Genomic DNA, 22,640 nt, shown 5'->3' on the forward strand with positions numbered 1-22,640 from the left:
TTCAAACTCTGTGGTTGCTAATATGATGGCCACTGGAGGTTTACATGATCGTTAATTTTAGGGCCCGTGGGATTAGTCGAGGTACACGCAAGCTAGCCAGAACACCTATGTTAATAAAAAAAAATCATTAAATTAGCTTAGATATTGTTTTATAATAAAATCAACAAATATAAAAATAATAAATACATAAAGACTCTAGACTGTTTTAGAGTCCATTTTTATCATTTTAAAACTTGAGATACAAGAAAATATGCCATTTATGTCTTTATCACTTCCATCTTTTTTATTTTAAAACAATATCCAACATAATTTGATATATAATTAAATCACTGAAAACTATTTATACATATAACAAAAGAATAGATAAGAACCGAAATCCAACTGCTTTTAATTTTTTTTAATTATGAGAACAAACATTCACACCAAAAATAAAAATACAAAAATTTATATTTAATATTTTTTTTCAAAAATAAAAAAGGGCAGCTGGTGTAATTAACAAATGTAATATAAGAAAGGTTGATATTGCTATGGCTTTTCCACTCCCGCTCTCACCAAATCGATCCCTTCTTCCATCTCTCTCGCTCCACTTATTTTCTTACATCAACAAAAACAAAGACAAAAACCCTAATAAACACACTGACAACAAACTTAAGAGAGACAAAAGGAGTGAAAGACACAGCCTTTCTGCGGTAGCAGCCTCTTTTTTTTCGACAAGGATTTCAATACCTATCTTGGGTTTCTGTTTTTCAAGAAACAGGCAAGTTTTTTTTCACATTTTTTCTTATGATTTGTAGTGTTAATTAAGCTCAAGTGAAGTTTGTTTTCAGCATGGTTTACTTGCTGGTCTTGCATGGTAGTTGAGAAAATGGAAGGAAATAGAATGAAAAGTTTGAGCCTTTAAGTTCTTTAAGTACTAAATTTTTTTCACTTGAATTGTTAATTTAAGCTTAAGCAAGGTGGTTTTAGCTTGGGATTTAGTTCGGTTAGTTTTAGCTTAATTTTAATGAACTGGGTTTTGAAGCTTTTTGGTTTTGTTGCCGCTAAGGCAGAGAATATTTTATTTTTATCTGTGTACATGTAGTTGTAAAAAGCTCAGTTTCTGCTGGGTTGTGTTTTGTTTTGTTTTCTGGGTTATTGTTAAATGAAGCACTTTTAGGATTTTAGCTTCAAAACTCTTTTTATTTCTTTTTATATTTTATCTGAAATAAATTGAGTAAATATGGCATTTTGGTATTGGCATGTTAATTGTATGAATGTGGAATTTTCTGGGTTGTGTATTCTCACACTTTTCTTTTGTTGAACTGCAAAATTTTGCAGGGTTTTTGTGTTTGCAATGAATTCTTTAATGAGTTCGAGTTGTTTATTGACGTTAATGGGTAGTTCAGTTTGAGATTTGATGGTGTTTAGTTGAGAGTGAATGGGGAGTGAAGAGGTTTTGGGGAGTTCAGCGGTTATCATGGATCCTACTATCAGCCCATGCAATGGTAGTATGGTTCAGCTTATGGATGATGGCGAGGAGAATGAGAATCTGGGTGTTGATCTTCTTAATGATTTGGATTTGTATTTGGAGGATATTAAGGATAGGTTGACCATTTCAAGAGTAGTGAGTGATTCAGTCATTAAGGGTATAGTGTCTGCAGTTGAACAAGAGGCAGCCCGGAAGATTGCTGAGAAAGAATTGGAGTTGACTAGACTGAAGAAAGGATTACATCTTTACATTGTGGGTTCAGATGATGGATCTGTGTGTTCGGGGATGCGCCAAGAGCAAAAACATATAAAAAATGAACTTTATTCAGATACTTTTGTGGAGCATGATAGATTACAAGAATCTTTGAGAAACCTTAAAATTGATGTTACAGGGCAGCTTACAAATCTCAAGAAAGAAATTCATAAGGTTAAAGGGTCCTATTCTATGAGGAGGAGGAATTCATCTTCTGAAATTGTGGGGTTGGGTGGTATTCTTCTGGAAAAGGTGCCTGATAAATTGATTGATGTGGACAAAATGGTTGATGGTCTAGGAACTACTCTGGACTCTTTCTGCGAACATGCAGAAGATATGGTTCATTTTCCCAAGTCATTATTCTTTGAGTGGCAGCAGGAGAGGGAGTTTCAAGCAGAAATTGAAGGGCTGGTGATCAAGAATTCTATTAGGGGTCTCCAAGAAGAGCTTGAACAACAGAGATTGTGTGATCAAAATACTCAGTTCTACAGTAACGGAAGTGCAAGTTGGCTTGAAAAGGTGAAAGAGCTTTCAAGTTTACGTCAGGAATTGGATGCTATTGCCAAGTCACTTTCTGTACCTGAAAGTGGGCAGCTGATTTCTCATGGTTCCTTGGAGCACCGGAAGTCTTCAGGTCATCATTTTTCAAATGGAAATCATGATGAGTCAGTAATTACTAGGCCAGAAAATTTGGAAGCTGCTGAGCTACTAAAGGACAAGAACAAGGAAGAATTGTTTCATTATCTCAAGACTGAGATGACTAAAATGAAGAGAGACCATGAGTCAAAAGTGCAAAAGATAACTGAAGAGCTATTCGCCTTAAAAGCGGTGTACTTGAAAGAAAGGGGATCTACTTTGCCAGGGAGGAAGGATAAGGATCTTGACACACTGAGGAAAAAGATCCCTGAAGTCATTCTGAAATTGGACAACATTCTCATTGAAAATGAGAAAGTGCCTGCAATGAGCGACAGTGCAGAGAGTCTTGACACTATGAAGGACAGACTAGAATCACTCCGTATAGAAAACTGTGAACTACAGGACTTGCTTGCACAAAAGAAAAAAGAAATAAAGCTCCTTTCCTCACAAGTTTCTGATGCTGCTGAGAAAACGTTGCAACATTCTCGGACTGAGGTAAACTTGTTCAGAATGATCACAAATCTTAAAAGCTCAATAGAAGATGCACATATTGAAGCTACAATCAGTGAACATCTATATAAATTACTTCTCAAGGAATTCATGGGCCAGATCAAATGCTTCAGTAAAGAATCAGACCTGGAGTACAATAGTATGGAGGGAAGTTCTGAAAACATTTTCAGAGAGGCAGCTCAAAATGTGAAACCTGCTAGCAAGTTGGAAATTGAAGATTCAGATATGGAGTCCATTATTATGCAAGGGGTGTTGGAAATTGGTCTTCAAGAGGCCTTCAAGGAAGCTGAGGAGAAACTTAGTAGCTTGAACCTGAAATATATTGATGAGAATGAAGCTCGATTGTCACTTGAAAGGGAAGCCATGGAAAAATTGGAGCAAGAGATACACTTACTAACAGCAACAATTAAAGAAAAGGACAAACTAGAGCAGGAATCAGTAGATGAATTGGAAAAAGAGAAGGAGAATTTTGAGTTGGTTTCTCAAGAGCTTGACAGTTTAAAGGCTCAGACAAATCAGCAGGGTCTTTTAACAGAGAACTTGAGGGAAACTGCTGAAGAGAGAAGCAGGCTACTTGCTGCTTCTCAAGAGAAGCTATCATTGGTTGAAGCAAGAGAAAGGGAGCACAGGGAGGAGCTGGCTTCAACTATTGTTCTTGTCAATGGATTGTCAAGAGCAGTCACTGATTTTGAAAACAGAGCCACAAAAGAAATCGAAAGGAAAAGCTTGAGGTACTTGCTCATTGCCTTCTTTTTTATATAAAAGTTATGCGATTTCCCATGGTTGGTCCTGTTTTTTAAAATGGTAACCTTAAATGCTTAAGCCTACACTGCACCCATGAATACTCATCTTCATAATATAAATGATCCTGGTGCTTATGTTATGCGTGTGAGAAATGGTATGCCCCCATTCTATTATATTACCTGATTTTTCATATCATTAATCTATAATGCTTGAAAGAGTTGAGGATTATGATGCTGTCGAGGATGATGTTTTTACTGAAAATTGTTGTGGAGCAGAGTAAGTTTATTGATAAGAAACTAGCCATAATAATATGTGGCATTTGTTGCAGGTTGGAAAACCTGAATTCACAATTTGGTTCTCTTATTCAGAAGGTTAGTAGACTTAAAAGAACAGGGTTTCTGTACAAGAAGAACTTGGAAAGTAGATGTTCTGACCTTCAAAAGGCTGAAGCTGAGGTATGCCCTTGAATCCACACTTTTTGAAGACTTTTCATATATTTTAGTGGCCTGCCATCTTCTCATAATAACTTGCACTGTATAGAAGAAGTATTAGGAAGTAAACTGATGGTTGGTTTGTATCTTTTTGCATAGACTATACTTACTGTTTGGAGATGAATTCCAAGAACTTAAACGGTGGCATATATCACATAAGTAGAACTACTATGTTTTTTCATTATTTGAGGAAGTTGCTACTGCATCTCATTGTATATTTCAGATTTTCTAATCAATAGCATGTCTCACAATAATAATATGTACTGTCACTATGGCTTTTTTTTAATTTTTTTTCCTGGAATGGTCTTCTTGGCTGATAGATGTCTGGATACAGTTTTCGTGCTATATTCTAAAACTATAAAATTTGTAGGATAGATGTTAATGCAGTGGCTTAATGGATAGGGATGGCTTGATTCACATCCTCATTGGCACTATAGAACCATTAGGGACTTTGAGAAGTAATAAAAAGAATTGGAACCCTAGAAATCGTTTTCCTTACGGAAGTATTTTGGAATTTAGGGGGGGGGGGGGTGGTTATACTCTCGATGCTACTTGACCAAGATTATCTGCCATTTAGGTTGGTGGAGCTTTTTATTTCAAAAGGAGAAATTTTCAGTGAACAAATTATATTTTTGTAAATTTGGGTAATCTTCGTAGTGACCCCAGGTTCATTTAATCCTACTTCATGAAAATGTACACACATGAACTTGAAAGAATGTGTATTTTCATTTTTCTTAATTAGTTTATTAGATTGTTTCTTTGAATTTCAGGTTGATCTTTTAGGTGATAAGGTGGAAAATCTTCAACGTCTTCTTGAAAAGATATACATAGCACTGGATCATTATTCTCTGATATTGAAACATTATCCTGGAGTAAGATGCTCTTCTCTTCTTCCACCGACACTTCTTTGATGTATTTGGAATTAATTTGTGTTTGCTTGCTTTCATTTTACCTCTTGGTTGTGTGATTGCATTTGATTCTTTCTTGAAGTTTTGAAGTGGAATAATCCTGGCACAGAGTTCATCACTTCATGTTGTTTTTTGACACTGCATACAAGGAAATGTTACGAATTTCCTGATCTTGAATGAATCTCATTCAGGCTTCAACCATTCAAAATTTTCAATTTTAATTATATATATAAAAAAAAAACTAATAAAACAAGAAGGTAAATAGATTCTAACACAAAATAAATTGATTATTGAACATTTGCACATCAATTGTGGCCAAAATTTAAAATTATGTGTTTTTCATGGTTAAGCATTACTGATATTGTAATAAACTCCATCAATACCCTTGAGACATTTCTATTTTGATTCATCTATTCTAACCCTTTACTACATTGCAGATTACTGAGATTCTAAAGCTAATTAGAAGAGAATTGAATGGAGAATCTATGACTGCTTACACACATGACCCTGCAAGCTCCTTGCAAAGCAATGCCTTTGGTTCCAATGCAAAGAAATTTGAAGATAAAAGAGTGTGATGCCAAACAGTTGCAGCAAGAGGGGCCAGACACTTGAGGGAACTTGTTTTTTTGCGAGACAGTATGGTCCCACATCCCTGGTTCTGAACCGCCTGTCTCGGTGAACCACAAGATGGTTCTGTGATAGACAGTTTTTTGTTCGCACTCCCCTGCCCGCATAGATTATAGTATTTTTGTAATCAAAGAATAAGGCTCCTTTTGTCTCTAGAAGTCCTCTTATAGCTCTTTTATATTTGGCTGTTTTTTATGTATTGAATTTATTCCATGTTTCATACCATAGGCTTCCATGTTAATGTATAGTTATTTCTGCAGTCAGTGAATCATTGGCTAGGCGTATTTCAACTCTTCCTGAGACACGTTAGCTTTTATCCCAAGAAGAAAAGAATTCTCTTGCAAGCAAATAAAAAGTGATTCCTATTCAAAACTAGTAAAATTGATGAGCAATTTCCATGCAAGGTAATCAAAATGTTGGTGGGATAAGATGAATTGGTGTGCAACACAAACGTAAATTATGTGCAACATCGGCCATTACGGGCCAGTCTCCACAGGAGAGGTATTTAGCAAAATCAAACAATAGAACATGCGTATTAAGCATTCACCAACTTTTATTTTATCTATTTTGTAATTTGTAAATAGATCTGATTGGTAAAAGAGAAATATGCTTCCAAATCATGTGGAAACTAAGAGTAATGAACGGCCGAACGATATCATGACCAAGTAGCTGATTTTCATTTCTTTTCACAATCTTGATAAATTTTATTCGGCAGAATGCACATAAGAATTTCACAGAAGAAAATTTATTTTCTAGAAATCTTCCTGTATAGATCTGTACAGTCAGTCGAACATTCAGCACCCTAAAACAAACCGGTCAGCTATGGCAGTTCTCTGTTGATTCTTTCATCAAGAAATTCCAGGCCAGCAGAGCTGCCCCGACAGCTGGTTCCACCTGAAGATTCAAAATAGGAAAAAGCACTTGTCATGCTACTCCAATTAAGGAATAATGTAGATTAGACCACCGTTCATTTGCTTGCACGATGACTAATACCTTCATGCCAACAAACTGTGTTTTGAATTTAAGTACTATTAAGTCCTAGGGTTTTCCTAATCCCCTTATCTGGTTTATAGTTTAAAAGTTACTATGTTACTCTCAAATTGTAATCACTGAATCAATTGCAATGTGGTTCAATGCATTCAGATTTAACAATGGGAATGGATGAAACTTCGAAAAAAATGAAAGCAAAGCCTGAAATCAGTTTTGCAGTTTGTTGAGGAATAAAGGCATCAAGAATGAAAGGTGAATCGATGCTAACCTGTGGTCTAATAGGATGAGCCCCAGGAAACTGCTCCTGAATACACTTCACAACTTCTTTCCCAATATCCCAAGTCCTGTTAGCTTCAAGAACACCACCAACCATCACAACAGGGAAAAAACCATTTCCATCTGCAAGAAAAAAAAGTGTATTTAAGAAGGTGAAGGTCATGAAATAAAAGGGAAAAAAGAAGAAGCCAACAAACAGACTTTGCTAGACAGCCTGTTGAAAATTGCGTTCTCATTATTGTTAGAACAGTTTATATGGAATATATCACATCTTACAATAAAGGCTAAAGAACATCACAGCTTGGACTACAGTTCAGGCATCCAGAGTTCATAAAAGTCATCCGCCCGTGTTAAAATTTATAAGAAAACGTTGTTTATCTTAAGCAACATTTTGAATAAGCACAGTAGGCACCTTCACCACACAAACCAAGTCTTTGAACAACAGCCTTCACACTTAGAGCCAAGTCCTGGACTGCATCAACTAATATCTTAGTTGCAACTTGATCGCAAGCTTCAGCACAAGATACCACTTCTGGAACGAGAGCTGCAATGCGTGCCCAAGATGGATCAGCATAAGTCCACCTAAAACAGCAGTGAAAAGATGGCATCAGTCGAACCAATGATATTCAGGATGCTTTAGAGGAGTAGGATATCTCTTATAGCCATTTCAATAAATGCTAAATATCATGTGCTTCGAACCATTTGTTGGTTAAAGAAGTGGAAAGGGAACAGAAAATACACAGGACACAAAAAGAAAACACTCACTGTGAGGTATACTTAGATTTAACATTTCAAAGCTCAAAGCTCAAACCAATAACTGAATGCAAAAAAGATAATCAGAGTCAAGAGCATTAAAAGAGATACCCAATAAGTTCATCTGGAGATGAAAGACAGAGTGCCTTTAAAATCTTATTTGTTAGCAGTGTCTGTGGACCACGACCATCATGAGCCCTTATTACTGCAGTTAGTGCCTTTGCAGCAATTCCATAGCCACTGCAATTAACACATAGTATACAAAAATTATAAGATAAAACTTACTGATATTAAAAGCCATTAGAAAGAAAAAGCACCATTGTCATTTTCAGAATACAAAGTAATTAACATTCAAACTATTGATTATTTAGGAAGTAAAAAGGAAAGTGAACTCAAACTGTATCTCATACATCCTGACTGCATTAGGCAAAGAACTAACAACGCATCAAATGTGCAGCACATACCTCCCCCAATCACCTAGGACAGGTCCTGCACCTGAAGCTCGAGCTTCTCTGCCATCTTCAGCAAATCCATAAGAAATGCACCCTGTACCAGCAATTAAAACACAGCCATGAAGCTTTCCCATGGTCCCACTTGCGAGAGCAGCAACAGCATCATTCTGAACATACAACTTCACATGGCTAGGGAATATTTCTCTGTAAAAATAGTCATCTGATTCAGAACAAGTTATCCAGGAATAATGCATTGTTATAAGCAAGGAAAAGGAAAATAAGAAGCAGATAGTAATTGTGGTGGGAATCTATAGCCATGAACAGGAAAGGGGGAACGGTCCAACTAAAAACACGTCAAGAAATGCAACAAGATAGTAAATTTAAGATTTCAATGAACAACAATAAGTTCTCATACGACATGGAAAAAAGATAGAATTCATGTTCAATTTCCACAGGTCAGGTCACTTCACAGGAAATAAAAAAAGTGCTAGGCAATATCCAGGTGAGAACCTCAGCCAATTTAGTATCCTTTCTTGATCAGTTGGATGGTTAACACCAGAAACGCCTAAACAAACAGCATGAACGGTGGACCAATTGGAACCTGATTTTGAAAGGGCTTCAGCCATAACCTCTTCTAACGTGTCCCTGGCAGCAGTTTCTGTAGGATATGATACATGAACAGTAACTAAAAGACAAAAATAATGACATGATGTTTTGCCTTGTATGGTATTTTGAATTTTCAACATTGACAATATGAGAGAGAGGAGAGAGAGAGGAGAGCTGATATAATAATTAGTATTCAACAATGATATAAAGAACAGAAAAGGACCTAATTAACAATATATTATCATTCATACTATAATAAGTGAAGCAGATGGTTTATCAGAAAATATTGATTATTAAGGTCTGTAAAGGAGCTGACACATAGAAGAGCATAAACATTATTCATTAGAAATCCAAAAAGCTACCAGCTTATGAAGTTCAAATAAGCATCCAATCAGAAGGAAAAGTCCACTCTACAGCTGCTTAATTACTCTAAAAACTTCTCCATATAATGACACGATCAGATTCAATCAGGGACCAAAACATAAAGCATACTTTTTGGTACCAAAAAATCAGCTCCCATTTGTAAAACTCAAAGCAATTAAGAAATTAAAAACTCAAATTTTAATAGCAGATCTCCTAAGATTATCAGCTGGAGGTCTAATTCCATATTTTTATTTTATAAAGTACAGAACTTTGAGTCAGATTAAATGGAAACGAGCCAAAACTCAACCAAATTCCTATCTGGGTCAGTTCAAATCACAACAATTCACCAAAAATCAATAACCTAATGATCACCATAATCAAAATTCAAAAACACCTCACATAAAAAACAACCAGAGATTCAAAATTTAACTAAAACACCAACCAATAAACCCACCATTCAAAAAACACCAAATGATCAAAAGGGTCACCAAAAAGCGAAAAAGAAATTACCTCCAACACTGTTATGATTGGAGCAACCAGAAACAGCACGTCCAAGGACAAGGAGAGGCTTAGGGAGGGTATTGGAGGAAGGAAAGATAGGAATACAGACACAAACAGTTGAAGTAGTGCCACCATCAATCCCCAAAATGACTCCATTACCAGACCCATCTCCATTTTCACCATGATCACGACCTTCAACTTGTTTTTCATGGACATTTAAATCTCCATTGCTCTCCCCATAATTATTCATCTTTGATACACCAAAATATCTCTCTCAGTTTCTGTCTCTCTCTTTGTAGTAGAGGATTAAAAAATAAAAAACCGAAAAGCGATGAAGGGATAGAAATTCAAATAAGAGTACGATGGTTTTGTCCAAAAAGATAAGAGACTTTGACAGTAAGAATGTTTGGTACGAGGAAAAAGTAAATTGTGAAGCAGATGATGTTTTAAAATGTGGTAGTTGATATTTTTAAAGGTGTTTTTTTTTTAATATATTAAAATAAAATTTTATATTTTATAAAAATATCTTTTATATTAGAATATTAAAACAAATAAAAAATATAAAAAATAATTAATTTTAAATAAAAAAATTAAATTTCTATATAATGTTGCTCACTAGTGCGCTCAAAATATATATATATATATATATATATATATATATATATATATATATATATATATATATATAAACAAAAAACCAAAATAAAAGTATGAATAATTTTAAAATGTTATCATTAATAATGAATGAGTTGTGAAATTGCAACAAGCTATGTTTTGTTTTCTTGGGTTTTCTAGTTTAAATAAAAATATTTTAAAAAAAATTATTTCAACTTAATAATTTAAATTATTATATAAAATCTTAAGATATAATTTATATTATTTTCTAATATATTTAAAATAACTATAAATTTTCCATTTCTCGTTGCATTGACTAAAGAAACAAAATGATAATAAAATAATTAGCCATTGAACATAATTAAACCAATTCAATTATTTCCTTCTTTTTATACTAAAACACATGAAAATCACTGCATAGTTCAATCAAACCCAATGTGTTTCGACTTAAGCATTTGTTCGAGGTACAAAACCATAAGCTTATCTTCTGCGGACTGGATTTTTGTGTTACTTGTTGGCCTTAGTGAATGGATTGTAGATGGGCCTTAAGTCCTTTTAGGGCTTGACCCCCTTTTGGGCCTTAGTGGATTGTGGATAGGCCTCTACCTATTTTGGGCCCTGAGTTGAGGCTCCATAAATTTATGATGGCCTTGGAAGATTGTTAATTAATGAATATTCAAAAAAAGTATGGGATAATTGATAATTAGGATTACGGAGTGTACATAGCCTTCAAAATGGTGCCAAGCATGAAAATTAAAGGTTACTAATAATCTCATTTCATTTGTAATTTAATTGAGATTAATGTGTAATCCTACGTGTAGTGATCATATAATGTTAAGTATAGTTATTAAATTTAGCATTTCATAATGTATCAACCTAGTAATTAACATGTTGATTCATAATATGGTTTACAATGAGCTTTTATGTTAAATTGGGTTGGAAGTTAACTTTGTTAAACTTAGTTGTTTTTACATATTATTTATAATTCAAATTGATTTTTTTAAAATATTGGTTATTTTTTAAAAAAAAAATCTTAAAATAAAGTGTTTTGATTCAATCAAGTATAAAAAAGTTGATTAGTTAAATTCATGACTTATATCATATATTGGATCATGTTTTATAAATATTAGTTTAAGATATTTGGTTACAGCACCCTAATACCATAGTTTTGAAACCCGGCTCGACGGGTCGACCCGGGATTCGGCAGACCCGATGCTGGAACTGGGCCGGATTCAAGAAAAAATAGGAAAAAAAAAAACTCGGGGTGACCCAATTGACCTGGCTAACCCGGCAAAACCCGGTTGCAACCCGTTGACTTTTGTTTTTGTTTATTTTTTATTAAAATGATGTTATTTTGATTTTTTTAAAAAAAATTTGACCCAGGAAATCCGGTCAAAATCCTAAACCCGGACCTTAAACCAGACCGGCTACCAGACCGGATTTAAAAACTATGCCAATTATCATATCACATCAATTTTTTTCTTTCATAAGATTGTTTTTTCCTTATAGAAGAGAGAGAGAGATATTTTCAAAAAGAAAAAGTGACAAAGACCTTTGTTTTGGTAAATGATACAATAAACTATATAGACTTTATCCATATGGGCCAATATAATTTGATAGATTGGCACAGTAAATCTTTTTTTTCTTGATTGGTTTGATGTGGTGGAGCCCTATGTTTAGCTTGATGTACAATTCATGGAATTATGCTTCTGACCTGCCACAAAATAACCAATCAAGAATCGATTTCTCTCTATAAATTCTTTGGTTTTTCAAGAAAATATGGAACTGCTAACTCCAAAGATAGAGAAATGACTAGTTAGATTCATGGTTGTTGGTCCATCAAATTCAAATCATACACTTGTATGGATAATGCACCAACTCAATTGTAATTTGATTTATCATTCTAACCAACATTGTTATCTTGTATTAAATATCATGGATTAAGCAGTCCACCCACCACTACCAATTTTCAAGCCAAATAAATTTAAAAACAAGTGTCCCCTTGAAGATCTTCTTCATGATCATGAGAAATATTAGTGATATAATTACCCTTTTGTTTTTCAACTTTCTTGGGTGAATGCATTAACAATGTCAGTATCAATACATATCTGACCGGAAAGACGAAGATAGAGAATATTGTACTAATTATAATTCATAAGAATTTACATTTTCTATGTAAAACTGCTGTTGATGGAGAGTTATGAAGAGAGGAACTGAGGAAGACATGCAAGCATGTAAGGTGGCAAACATTAATTGGTTTACTTGATCATAAAGATAGGAGAAGGACAAGGACCCTGGCCTTAACTCTCTCAAGGACTCTACTCTTGGTACGGACAAGAGGGCAGACAGTGCTCAGAAAAACTCAAGGGGCAGTTTTGTTAATCCTCGCCATCACTGCTCATCATCTTAGAGACATCTGCATGTGACCCACCTCACAAATAATGGAACCCCATCTCTGGTGAGAGCGAAAGAGCAGCCAAAACCCATCATCAAGTAATGAAAAATAATATTGAAAAGATTACAAAAGATGGCGTCTTTGTGTCTCTTGTGTGTGTTTTCATGTTTTTTTTTTTTAATGTAAAATAGAAAATTATTGCCACTTCATAGATAATTGCCAAATGCCAACAGTTACAAAAGATTACAATAAAGTGTAAGTTATGTCAGATTCTTGTCTTTTTTTTAAAGCATACAACAAACAAGAAGCAGGATGGAAAGAAGTGAACCTTTTTCTCTTCCTTTATTTAATAACAACCCATGTTCTAGTTCCTTTGTTTATATAAAACACATATAGTATTACAAGATCACTTTTTTTTTTTTGTTTCTTGTAATAATTTTCTCTAAGCAAAAAGGTTGTTGCTTTATATCTCATTGCCATTTTTCTCTCTCTCTCTCTTCCATTTTGTATCCAGTTCTTGCATGTTTCTTCTTGGTTCAGATCTGAACATTAACCGGGGTGGTTGTTGATTGGAGAAGGTCGATTCAAAGGAGGGTGTGCTGCTGGTTTTTGATAAGCATTCTTGGTTTATAGCTTTCAAGTCTCTGAAAGTGATAATTCGGATGCCTATGCGGGGTTAAAGAAGGTAACTTGATGTTTTTGCTAGGAACTTGAATGCATCGTTGAAGTTTGTTGAGATTTCTTGATGATGCTTTAATGTATGATTTGTTATGAACCTTTGATGATGATGGTGAGGTAATTTGGGTGATTTAAGAGATGGGATTTTCATGCGTTTTGTGAAATACTGTTCTTTTGGTTGGTTTTTGTTATACAATAGAGGGTTGATTTTATATTTGAAGTTAGAATATAAGACTCGAGGTTTTTGAGGGAAATTGATGGTAATGGAGAAGGTCCAGGGAAGAGGGTTTTTGGGTGTTGTATTTCTGGTCATAGTATTCCTATCTGTTAGCAGTGGAGAAGCTCAGTCTAGATCTTTTCTTGTAAACTGTGGTGCAAATAGCAGTGTTAATGTAGATGGCAGGAGATGGATTGGTGATTTGGTCCCAAATGATAATTTCACTGTCAGTTCTCCTGGTGTCGCTGCCACTGATTCTACAGCAAATGGTGATTCACTCTACAGAACTGCCCGAATTTTTGACAATGGTTTGAATTATACTTTTTCTGGAGTGCAGGGAAACTACTTTGTTAGACTCCATTTTTGTCCATTCCCTATTGAGAATCATAATGTGAACGAGTCCTTGTTTAGTGTCGTGGCTAATGGTCTGAAACTGCTGGCTGATTTCAATGTTCCTGGTGAGATTTCAGACAAATATCTGCCCTTGCAGAATTCCAACAGCAATTCAAGTTCTTTGTCCTTGGTCAAAGAGTATATTCTAGCAATCAATGATGTGCTTGTGGTTGAGTTCATTCCATCCAAGGGATCATTCGGGTTCATAAATGCCATGGAGATTGTCCCTGTGATCGGTACACTTTTTGCAGACTTGGTTCGTAGAGTGGGTGGAAGTGATGCCAATGTGAGCGGAAGGGGGATTGAAACTATGTATAGGTTGAATGTCGGGGGACAAGAGATTAAACCTGATCAGGATTCAGATCTTTGGAGGAAATGGGAAGTGGATTCCAGCTACATGATTACAGCCGATGCTGGTGTTGAAATCAAGAATAGTTCTAATGTCACTTATGCTTCGAACAATGATTCCTCGGTGGCTCCTCTTCTTGTATATGAAACAGCAAGAATAATGTCCAATACAGAAGTCCTGGAGAAAAAGTTTAACATGTCATGGAAATTCGAAGTAGATCCTGATTTTGATTATTTAATTAGGTTACATTTTTGTGAGCTGGTATATGACAAGGCAAACCAGAGGATTTTCAAGGTCTATATAAACAACAAGACTGCTGCAGATAACTTCGATGTTTATGCGCGATCAGGAGGGAAGAACATAGCGTATCATCAGGATTATTTTGATGCAATATCTGCCAAAATCAACACCCTTTGGATCCAATTGGGTCCTGACACCGCAGTTGGTGCTTGGGGAACCGATGCTCTCTTGAATGGGCTGGAGATTTTCAAGTTGAGCCGAAGTGGGAATCTTGCATACGGTGACAGAATTGGTCCAACTGGGAAATCAGCTAGTCATTTAAAATCTTGGATTCTCTGGTTGGGGATTGGAGCAGGTGTAGCTTCTGCTCTCATAATTGCAATTGCATGTACTTGCATCTTTTGCTTCTGTAAAAGTCAGAGAAATGAAATGAGCAATACCAAAGACAACCCTCCTGGGTGGCGGCCACTATTCATGCATGGTGCTGTTTTAAGTAGCATTGCTAATGCTAAGGGAGGGGCCCAAACTCTGAATGGATCCGTGGCAGCATTTACTAGAGTTGGCAGGCGGTTCACATTGTCAGAGATTCGTGCTGCAACAGACAATTTTGATGACAGTTTGGTGATTGGAGTTGGAGGCTTTGGTAAAGTATACAAAGGGGAGATCGAAGATGGCACCCTTGCAGCAATCAAGCGGTCAAACCCACAATCCGAGCAAGGCCTGGCTGAGTTTGAAACGGAGATTGAGATGCTCTCAAAGTTAAGGCACAGGCATCTGGTCTCGTTGATCGGGTTCTGCGATGAACAGAATGAGATGATCTTGGTTTACGAGTTTATGGCAAATGGAACTCTTAGAAGTCATCTTTTTGGGAGTGGTTTCCCTCCATTGACATGGAAGCAGCGATTAGAAGCATGCACTGGTGCTGCCAGGGGACTCCATTACCTTCATACAGGAGCAGATCGAGGAATAATTCACAGGGATGTTAAGACAACCAACATTTTGCTTGACGAGAATTTTGTAGCAAAAATGGCAGATTTTGGGTTGTCTAAAGATGGTCCAGCTTTGGACCATACACATGTCAGTACAGCAGTGAAAGGGAGCTTTGGATATCTTGATCCTGAATACTTCCGTCGACAGCATTTGACTGAGAAATCTGATGTTTACTCATTCGGCGTGGTGTTGTTTGAAGTTGTATGCTCTCGACCTGTTATAAATCCAAGCTTGCCAAAAGACCAGATCAACCTCGCAGAGTGGGCAATGAAGTGGCAGCGGCAGAGGTCACTCGAGACCATCATTGACCCACGTCTCAGAGGAAATTCTTGCCCGGAGTCATTGAAGAAGTTCGGAGAGATAGCAGAAAAATGCCTTGCTGATGAGGGAAGGAATCGACCAACCATGGGGGAAGTTTTGTGGCATTTGGAATATGTCTTGCAACTCCATGAAGCTTGGATGCGCACCAATGCTACTGAAACTTCTATTACTAGCAGTCAGGCCTTGGAGGATTTGGAACTGAGAGTAGCAGAAGATGCACAGAGACGACCTTCCTCCTTGGACGAAGACACTGTTAGACCTCGACATGAAGGGTGACTGAGAACCTGCTGCCGCAATGGTTTCAGCAAACAGTATGCAGCTGCTGGATTTCACAATGGAGTGGCCTAGGTAGGTGTCTAGCAAAAGCTAGAGATTATATTCATTACAGCGTTTTATCATAATGGTCCAAAATTCTTTTATTTTGTTCTATCAGATTATGTGCTTGGGGTAGCTGTGTTATTATATCGACATTATCTTTACCAGCAAGTGGAGTGAACTAAGACGTAATCTTGGTAGTCTTTCATATCTTATTCTTTGTAATATAGCTTGCTATAGTCAAGTTGACTTTCAAGTCAATTCTTGGTGTCATAGAAAATTGCTACTGTCCTGCTTTTAGTATTTGCTTTTTGGTCTTTTTGTTGGAACCAATTGCTCTGAATATATATATATATATATATATATTACTGTCATAATATATAATATAAAAGTTAGACATGTAATGTAGCGTTTTGGTTCTTACTGTCTTTTTTTTTATTTCGCGGGCATGTTTAAATTTTTTTCCATGCAAAAAAATATATTTAAATAGTGATAATTAAAGACAAGTCATGTTAAATTTATTAAAATACATCTCGAGATTAAAATAACCCACATAAAAAATAAAAAAAATTATAAAATTTAAAATCTAATAATCTAATGCAAATATGAAAGCAAAAAGGGATTTAAAAAAATATAATGATGAAGAAGAAAACTCGAGTTAACTCGGGCTAACTTGACTAGACCACAACCCGCAATATAAGACCAGGAAAAAAAAAATCAAAAGAAGGACCTAGCAAAAAACAAAAGTTCAACAAAAAAACATAAAAAACTCGAGTTAACTCGGGTTAACTTTACTAACCTGTTATCGAAATAATCAGACAAAAAATATTTTATGCAAAATAATAAAATTAAAAAAAAAACTTATAAAAAAATTAAACTTTCAAAAAAAGCACCTAGCAAAAAAGACCAAGGTTGAATACAAAAAAATTAGTAAGAAAATGCAAGTTAACCCGGGTTAACTTGAATAACTCGCACTCGAGATAAACCATCACGCGCGGATGTGTGCGTTGCACGCATCAACTGCTTTTTTTTTCCCAAATAATATCTAATAAAACATGCTAAAGGGTCAATAATTCAATGACAAATGATAAAATAAAATTTTAAAAAACTGAGTCAACCTAAGTTAACTCAACTGACTTGTGACCAGAGATATGAGACAAGAATAACCCAATAAAAAAAGAATGCATAACAAATCATGAAACAAAAAGGCTCAATAAGTCAATGTCAAACAATGAAAATAAAACGCAAACAAAGTTTTTTTAAAAGGATTTTAAAAAAGACTGAACTTAAATCGGGTTCATCATCAAAACTGGTGTACTGGGTTATAAGATTGGAATTACCCTGTAAAAGGTAAACACAAAAAAAACACAAAGCAAAATTCTAAATCATATGAAAATTTAAAAAAAATAATGAGGACTAGATCATACATAAAAAATAATTGAAATAAACTAATCAGGGATTAAATTGAAAAACATAATAAATGAAGAAAAGAACGAAAAAGAACAATACAAAAATAAGGACCAAAATTGAAAACCAAATAAATTTATATTAAATCCCAAAGGATAAAATCAAAAAATAAATTAATGAAAATGATAAAAAAATAGCAATAAAAAAAATAAGAACTAGATTGGATTAAAAAAATCTAATGAGATTAAATGACAAGGGAATAAAAAATTTTATGAAGCATTAGATTAAAAAAATGAGGAATAAATTAAAAAAAATTTAAATTAAAAAATACAACTAAATTTTTGGAAAAAAAAAAACTTCATAGCCACTTATCCGCTGCAGTATTGACTACACGTGCCATCCTAGGAGCTGCGTTGCCACCTATGACATCGGATGAGACGGGGGTTGAAAGTTTTTGGCCACTGGAATATGTTCCACGAGTCTCCAGAATGGCGCATAGAATGTTGATGCGTGAACAACACACCCTAGCCTCTTAATTAATTTATTAATATTTGAAAAATAGAAATTATTAAACAGGACCGAAGCACATATGAATATTACAAAAAAAAAAAAAACTAATTTGCAAAGACTAAAACATCCTCCCACGTAGCCTTATTTTTGTTTTTTAGTCAAAGGTTATATATGTAATTTAACTGTTCCAAAATTATGTAAAGATTAAAAAAAAAAAACATTTCTACAAGGTCAATATTTTTGAGCTTTAAAAAGTAGAATCGATAATTAACTGTGCAAATTAATGGGAAAATACGCAAAAAAACCATGAACCAAAGGTCAATTTTTTAGCTTGAAAGCGAAAAAATATTTTTGCTGTAAATTTTAAAGAGTAAATAACTAAACTTGCACCGCTCAATATACAAATGACATTTGGATTCTCTTAAAAAGACAACTCTACCCCCACTTTCAAGACAATTATTAAGTGTAATAAAAGATAAAACAATAAAAAACACTATCCACGGTGAAAATCGAGTATTTTTAGTTTTTTTAAAATAAAAAATATTTTAAAAAATAATCACAACTTCATTTTTAAATACATAAATTTAGACCGGTAAGGTAGCTATTTACTCACCTAAGATGCACACAAGAATGGGCTATGGAGCCCAATCCAAAAGGGACAATCGTAGATGTATACGGGGCGCTAAAAATTATCAAATGTCAACTAATTATAAATCCTAATTGATCCAAGATTTGAGTTATAGATTAGACGATTCAACCCTTCAATAAAATGATATCATTTTAAGTTTTTTCTGAAAAAAATCTAAATCCCTTCATTCTAGTTTTTTTAATAAAAAAAAAAGTCAATTCATGTCTCCCTCAGATTTTGACCGAGTCGACAACTCTTCACCTGGTTCAACATGAAACCCAGTCCGGGTTAGGGTCACCGAGTTGACCCGTTACCCAGGTTTGGTTTAATAATACTCATGTCATGCCAACTACTGTATCCTGACAGGGTCTAGTCCCTTCGTACTTCAACAAACCAAGTCCACTCAGCTGATCCTGTTATCCATTATTTAACACCTTCTGAAACCATCCATTTGATGCTGTCTTTCGATGATGTATGCACTTCCATTCCAAACCTTGCTTCACTTCCCTTGCGCTTCCAAATTTACAAGGTAAATATCCTCAAAGATTTCTGCTTTTTTGTTTTCTCAATTCATCATGTAATTGTATGTGTTCTTATTCACTTTCTTGGCATTCAACTATTACCAGAATGAAGTTTATGTGACTTGTAGTAATATGAAATGCTTATGTTTCTGTGCATTATCAGGCTGTAATAGTATAGTGGTCTGTTCTTGATCATTTTATTTCATCATAACCAGTTTTAGGATTTTGGGAACACAAGATTTTGCTTGATGGTTCTGCTGCTTGAGTGCTTGTTAATGGAGGACAATTGACTAGAATGCTATAATACTATGTTTAACATAGAAAAGAAGTGTAATGACAGCTTAAACAGCTAAGTGGTTCACATTGATTGATGATGTACCAGACCCAAGGATGCGATGCCCATGGACTTGCATTGCAAATTTTCTTCACTAGAAATAAAAAGATTGTCAAGGAGGATGGTGCTGAAGTTTTGTGGATTCAATACTCTCCTATTGTCCATCAATCCAGTTTTGGCTGCCCCGATGCCAGAGATGAAGGAGCCTGAAGTTATTCGGTAAGTTCTTGTTTGTCGTAGCTACCAGCTCATTTGTTTATCATTGTTGATCTTTTGGGGGCTTAGAAGATGTTTTATCAATACTGTTTAGTAGCTCTGATATGATTGTTTTGATTGGAATTTGAAGTGTCCAGGACACTGAAGCTTGCCAGTGGGGTTAGGTTTCAAGGTACTTTCTTAATCTTGCATAAGTAGCTGCTTATTACTTGAACTTACAACTTAATAATTTTTATATATAGAGATTATTGAAGGGGAAGGGCCGGAAGCTCAAGAGGGAGATACAGTTGAAGTTAACTATGTTTGCAGGCGTTCAAATGGATATTTTGTTCATAGGTGATTGTTGTCTAAATTTCATGTGGGTTTTAGATGTCTTGCTTGAATATCTGTTGATTCTGTAAATCATTTGTACTGTCACATATCATGACTAGTTTTGCTGACATACTCTTACTATCCTCTATTAGCTATTAACGAGGCTGATCTTGTTCTCTAACCATGCAAATATGCAATAATGCAGCACCGTGGATCAATTCAGCGGCGAAAGCTCGCCTGTCATACTTCCTTTGGATGAGAACCAGGTATGGTAGAAGTTAATGATCAAGTTAAGATAATGGACTTGAAAGTGTTAGGACCTGCGAGAGCATAAGAATTCTACGCAATTGCCTACATCCACAGCGCAACCAATTTCATTATATAGAGAGAAAATACAATTACAACAAAGGAGGAGGAGGAACACCCCTCAACTCAACTCCCGACTCTCTGTAATTGCCTCACGTCTCTCTTTATCTCTCTGCTGCTGCTGCTTACTCGTTGCTGCACTTCTGCCCTCTATTTATAGCTGAAAATGGGGAACAAACGTTCCCATTTCCAGACAAGAATTGTGCCAAGAACAAACCAATAGCATATCATTGAATATTTCGTACTTCCTATATATTATACTGATGGCTCCATCAACTATCATACATGCTATAGAAATACACACTTACCGACTTCAAGATTGTTGTCTTGCTTATGAACAGAAATCCTAATTTTTCATCATCGTTTGCTGCATTTTAATAAGCTTTTTGTGGCTGAAGTTGTGTTTTCTTCCCTCGACAGATTATTAAGGGCTTGAAGGAAGTCTTGATTGGCATGAAGGTTGGAGGTATGCTCAAGGACCTTATAGACCCACTATACTGGCTTTTGTATAATTACCCTTTTTTTGACCTTTCAGGTAAGAGAAGAGCATTGATACCTCCTTCTGTTGGATACGTAAATGAAAACTTGAAACCAATCCCTGATGAGGTGATTCTTCTTATCATGTGTCCAAGATTGCATCTGGTCAGTGTTTCGTGACAGAAAAAACAAGTATAGAAGGGATAAAAACATGTTTGGTTGAAGGGATAAAAACTGTTTTCGTCTCTTTTGTATTGAGATTTCGTCTCTTTTGTATTGAGACAAGTATAGAAAATACAAAAATATGTTTAGTTGAAGGAACAAAAACAGAGACACAAAATAAATAATTATTTTAGAATGAATTTAGTTAATTTTAAAATAAGAGGCAAAGAGAACATGTTCCCGTTATCTTTATTGTCTTCATCTCTTCTGTATCCAGACATCATCAACTACATGCTACTCGAGTGATTCTTTTGTTTTAAGTTTTCTACTTAAATTATATCTGCTAGTCCTTCTTGTACATTTTGGTGATGACTATGGTAATGGCTTCTGGTTTCAGTTTGGCCCTCGACGTAGCCTCTTCTCCCATGCAAATGAGCCTCTCATATTTGAAGTGCAGCTCTTGAAAGTCCTCTAAGTTTGCCTCCTATATTTGTATCCATTCTTTCTAGAACTAATGCTGTTGATGGCACAAAACCTTGAACAATTCTTTAGATTTGTGTAAAGAAAATTATTATTCATTTGGAAATGGATTTGTGGAAATGATTAATTTAGTAAAATTGAATTGAAAAAAATATTAATTTAGTAAAATTAATTTAATAAAAATAATTCACTCGAATTAAATATCAAATTTATATGCAAAACTAGCCCACAAATTCAAACGGCATCGTTCCTGTCAAAACTGTCCCTCTTTTTTTTTTTTCCTAAGCTTCAAACGGAAATACCATTTCACCTCCAGTGTTTCTTCACCAAGCTGATAAACATTAAGGCATCATCACCAAGATCGTTTCTTTTCACAACATTCTCAAACCTTAAACAAAATCATCAACTGGGTTGTCTTCATTTTCAATCAAAACAATGCAGAGTTGGTTTTCAAGCAGTGGAGAAGATCAACAACAAGAGAAACCCCCATCTTCTTTGTTGGCTGATTGGAACTCATATGCAGCAAAAAGCGATGTAAATGAATACACCAATGGATTAGGAAGCTTCGGTAGCTTTGATCTCGAAGCTGCTGTTCGCTCTGCTAACGACACCGTTTCTGGCACCTTTAATGTGTAAGCAAAAAAAACTAAAAGATAGAATATTTATTTTCAATGATTGAAGTTTACGTATTTTTGTGTTTATATAGAGAAATTTAATCGTGCGGTTTCTTGCTTTTGTTGATCAGAGGTTTTTTGGCACCTTCAATGTGTAAGCCAACGCAAAAAGAAAGGATCTTTATAGGCACGAATTGGGCTTTATGTATCTATTTTGTGTTTATATGGGCGAATTTAGTTGTGGGGTTTCTTTTTTTTTTTTCTTTATGTTGTTGATTATATAGTTTTTAGAAAATCTTTAGTTTAAAAAGAATCAATATTTAAGTGCGTGTGATTATTTAGGCGAATGTGATTGTGTGGTTTTGATTTTGATTTGAGGACATTAACTTATAAGTTAATAGAAGAAGTAATAAGGGGGATTAGATTTGGAGATTCTGTAATTTATAGTATTGAAAGTTAACCGGGTGAAGTATACTATTAGTATACTATTTTCTTGCTATGCACGTGAAGGAGCTGATTCTAG

General features: G+C 35.0%; 4 protein-coding genes across 9 annotated transcripts; 3 read left to right on the forward strand and 1 right to left on the reverse strand.

Moving 5' to 3' along the window:
- Nucleotides 1-507: 507 nt before the first annotated feature.
- On the forward strand, nt 508-5,895 carry LOC7471694 (WPP domain-associated protein). Its single transcript, XM_002299015.4, has 5 exons — nt 508-757; nt 1,318-3,597; nt 3,939-4,065; nt 4,872-4,973; nt 5,447-5,895. The coding sequence occupies exons 2-5, from the start codon at nt 1,418-1,420 to the stop codon at nt 5,582-5,584; spliced, it is 2,547 nt and encodes an 848-aa protein (XP_002299051.1). The 5' UTR covers nt 508-757; nt 1,318-1,417; the 3' UTR covers nt 5,585-5,895.
- Nucleotides 5,896-6,291: 396 nt separating this feature from the next.
- Nucleotides 6,292-9,997, reverse strand: LOC7457643 (uncharacterized). Its single transcript, XM_002300536.4, has 7 exons — nt 9,587-9,997; nt 8,618-8,765; nt 8,120-8,311; nt 7,767-7,895; nt 7,315-7,484; nt 6,895-7,025; nt 6,292-6,530 (listed from the first exon to the last, which is right to left on the reverse strand). The coding sequence occupies exons 1-7, from the start codon at nt 9,825-9,827 to the stop codon at nt 6,453-6,455; spliced, it is 1,089 nt and encodes a 362-aa protein (XP_002300572.1). The 5' UTR covers nt 9,828-9,997; the 3' UTR covers nt 6,292-6,452.
- Nucleotides 9,998-12,732: 2,735 nt separating this feature from the next.
- Nucleotides 12,733-16,393, forward strand: LOC7471695 (probable receptor-like protein kinase At1g30570). The gene has a single exon (XM_002299016.4). It carries the CDS (start codon nt 13,523-13,525, stop codon nt 16,049-16,051), a length of 2,529 nt encoding a protein of 842 aa, XP_002299052.2. The 5' UTR covers nt 12,733-13,522; the 3' UTR covers nt 16,052-16,393.
- Nucleotides 16,394-18,986: 2,593 nt separating this feature from the next.
- LOC7457644 (peptidyl-prolyl cis-trans isomerase FKBP16-1, chloroplastic) lies at nt 18,987-21,640 on the forward strand. 6 transcript variants are annotated; one of them, XR_008058692.1, is made up of 9 exons: nt 18,987-19,164; nt 19,539-19,709; nt 19,844-19,878; nt 19,949-20,042; nt 20,224-20,284; nt 20,382-20,467; nt 20,805-20,850; nt 20,920-20,990; nt 21,421-21,567. XR_008058692.1 is itself a non-coding variant. In XM_052451048.1 (8 exons), exons 1-7 carry the CDS (start codon nt 19,103-19,105, stop codon nt 20,818-20,820), a joined length of 525 nt encoding a protein of 174 aa, XP_052307008.1. In that variant the 5' UTR covers nt 18,987-19,102; the 3' UTR covers nt 20,821-20,850; nt 20,920-21,381. The 6 variants fall into 6 exon arrangements, 5 of the variants coding, with proteins under 5 accessions (XP_052307008.1, XP_024464038.1, XP_052307002.1 ...); XM_052451048.1 differs by lacking the exon at nt 21,421-21,567 and having other exon boundaries at nt 20,920-21,381; XM_052451042.1 differs by lacking the exon at nt 20,382-20,467 and having other exon boundaries at nt 18,992-19,164; nt 21,421-21,640.
- The last annotated feature ends 1,000 nt before the right edge of the window (nt 21,641-22,640 follow it).

This window comes from Populus trichocarpa, chromosome 1 (assembly GCF_000002775.5).
Source record: "Populus trichocarpa isolate Nisqually-1 chromosome 1, P.trichocarpa_v4.1, whole genome shotgun sequence".
Taxonomy (NCBI): domain Eukaryota; kingdom Viridiplantae; phylum Streptophyta; class Magnoliopsida; order Malpighiales; family Salicaceae; genus Populus; species Populus trichocarpa.

Excerpts from the sequence above, each read along its gene's own strand:
- LOC7471694 (XM_002299015.4), top strand. The coding sequence starts at position 1,418 with ATGGGGAGTGAAGAGGTTTTGGGGAGTTCAGCGGTTATCATGGATCCT. Across the intron at positions 3,598-3,938 it reads ATCGAAAGGAAAAGCTTGAG|GTTGGAAAACCTGAATTCAC; the intron begins GTACTTGCTCAT and ends CATTTGTTGCAG. Across the intron at positions 4,974-5,446 it reads TATTGAAACATTATCCTGGA|ATTACTGAGATTCTAAAGCT; the intron begins GTAAGATGCTCT and ends ACTACATTGCAG.
- LOC7457643 (XM_002300536.4), bottom strand. The coding sequence starts at position 9,827 with ATGAATAATTATGGGGAGAGCAATGGAGATTTAAATGTCCATGAAAAA. Across the intron at positions 8,766-9,586 it reads CAATCATAACAGTGTTGGAG|AAACTGCTGCCAGGGACACG; the intron begins GTAATTTCTTTT and ends CATATCCTACAG. Across the intron at positions 8,312-8,617 it reads AGGATACTAAATTGGCTGAG|AGAAATATTCCCTAGCCATG; the intron begins GTTCTCACCTGG and ends CTATTTTTACAG.
- LOC7471695 (XM_002299016.4), top strand. The coding sequence starts at position 13,523 with ATGGTAATGGAGAAGGTCCAGGGAAGAGGGTTTTTGGGTGTTGTATTT.
- LOC7457644 (XM_024608270.2), top strand. The coding sequence starts at position 19,103 with ATGATGTATGCACTTCCATTCCAAACCTTGCTTCACTTCCCTTGCGCT. Across the intron at positions 19,710-19,843 it reads AAGGAGCCTGAAGTTATTCG|GACACTGAAGCTTGCCAGTG; the intron begins GTAAGTTCTTGT and ends TGAAGTGTCCAG. Across the intron at positions 20,991-21,420 it reads TGAAACCAATCCCTGATGAG|TTTGGCCCTCGACGTAGCCT; the intron begins GTGATTCTTCTT and ends TTCTGGTTTCAG.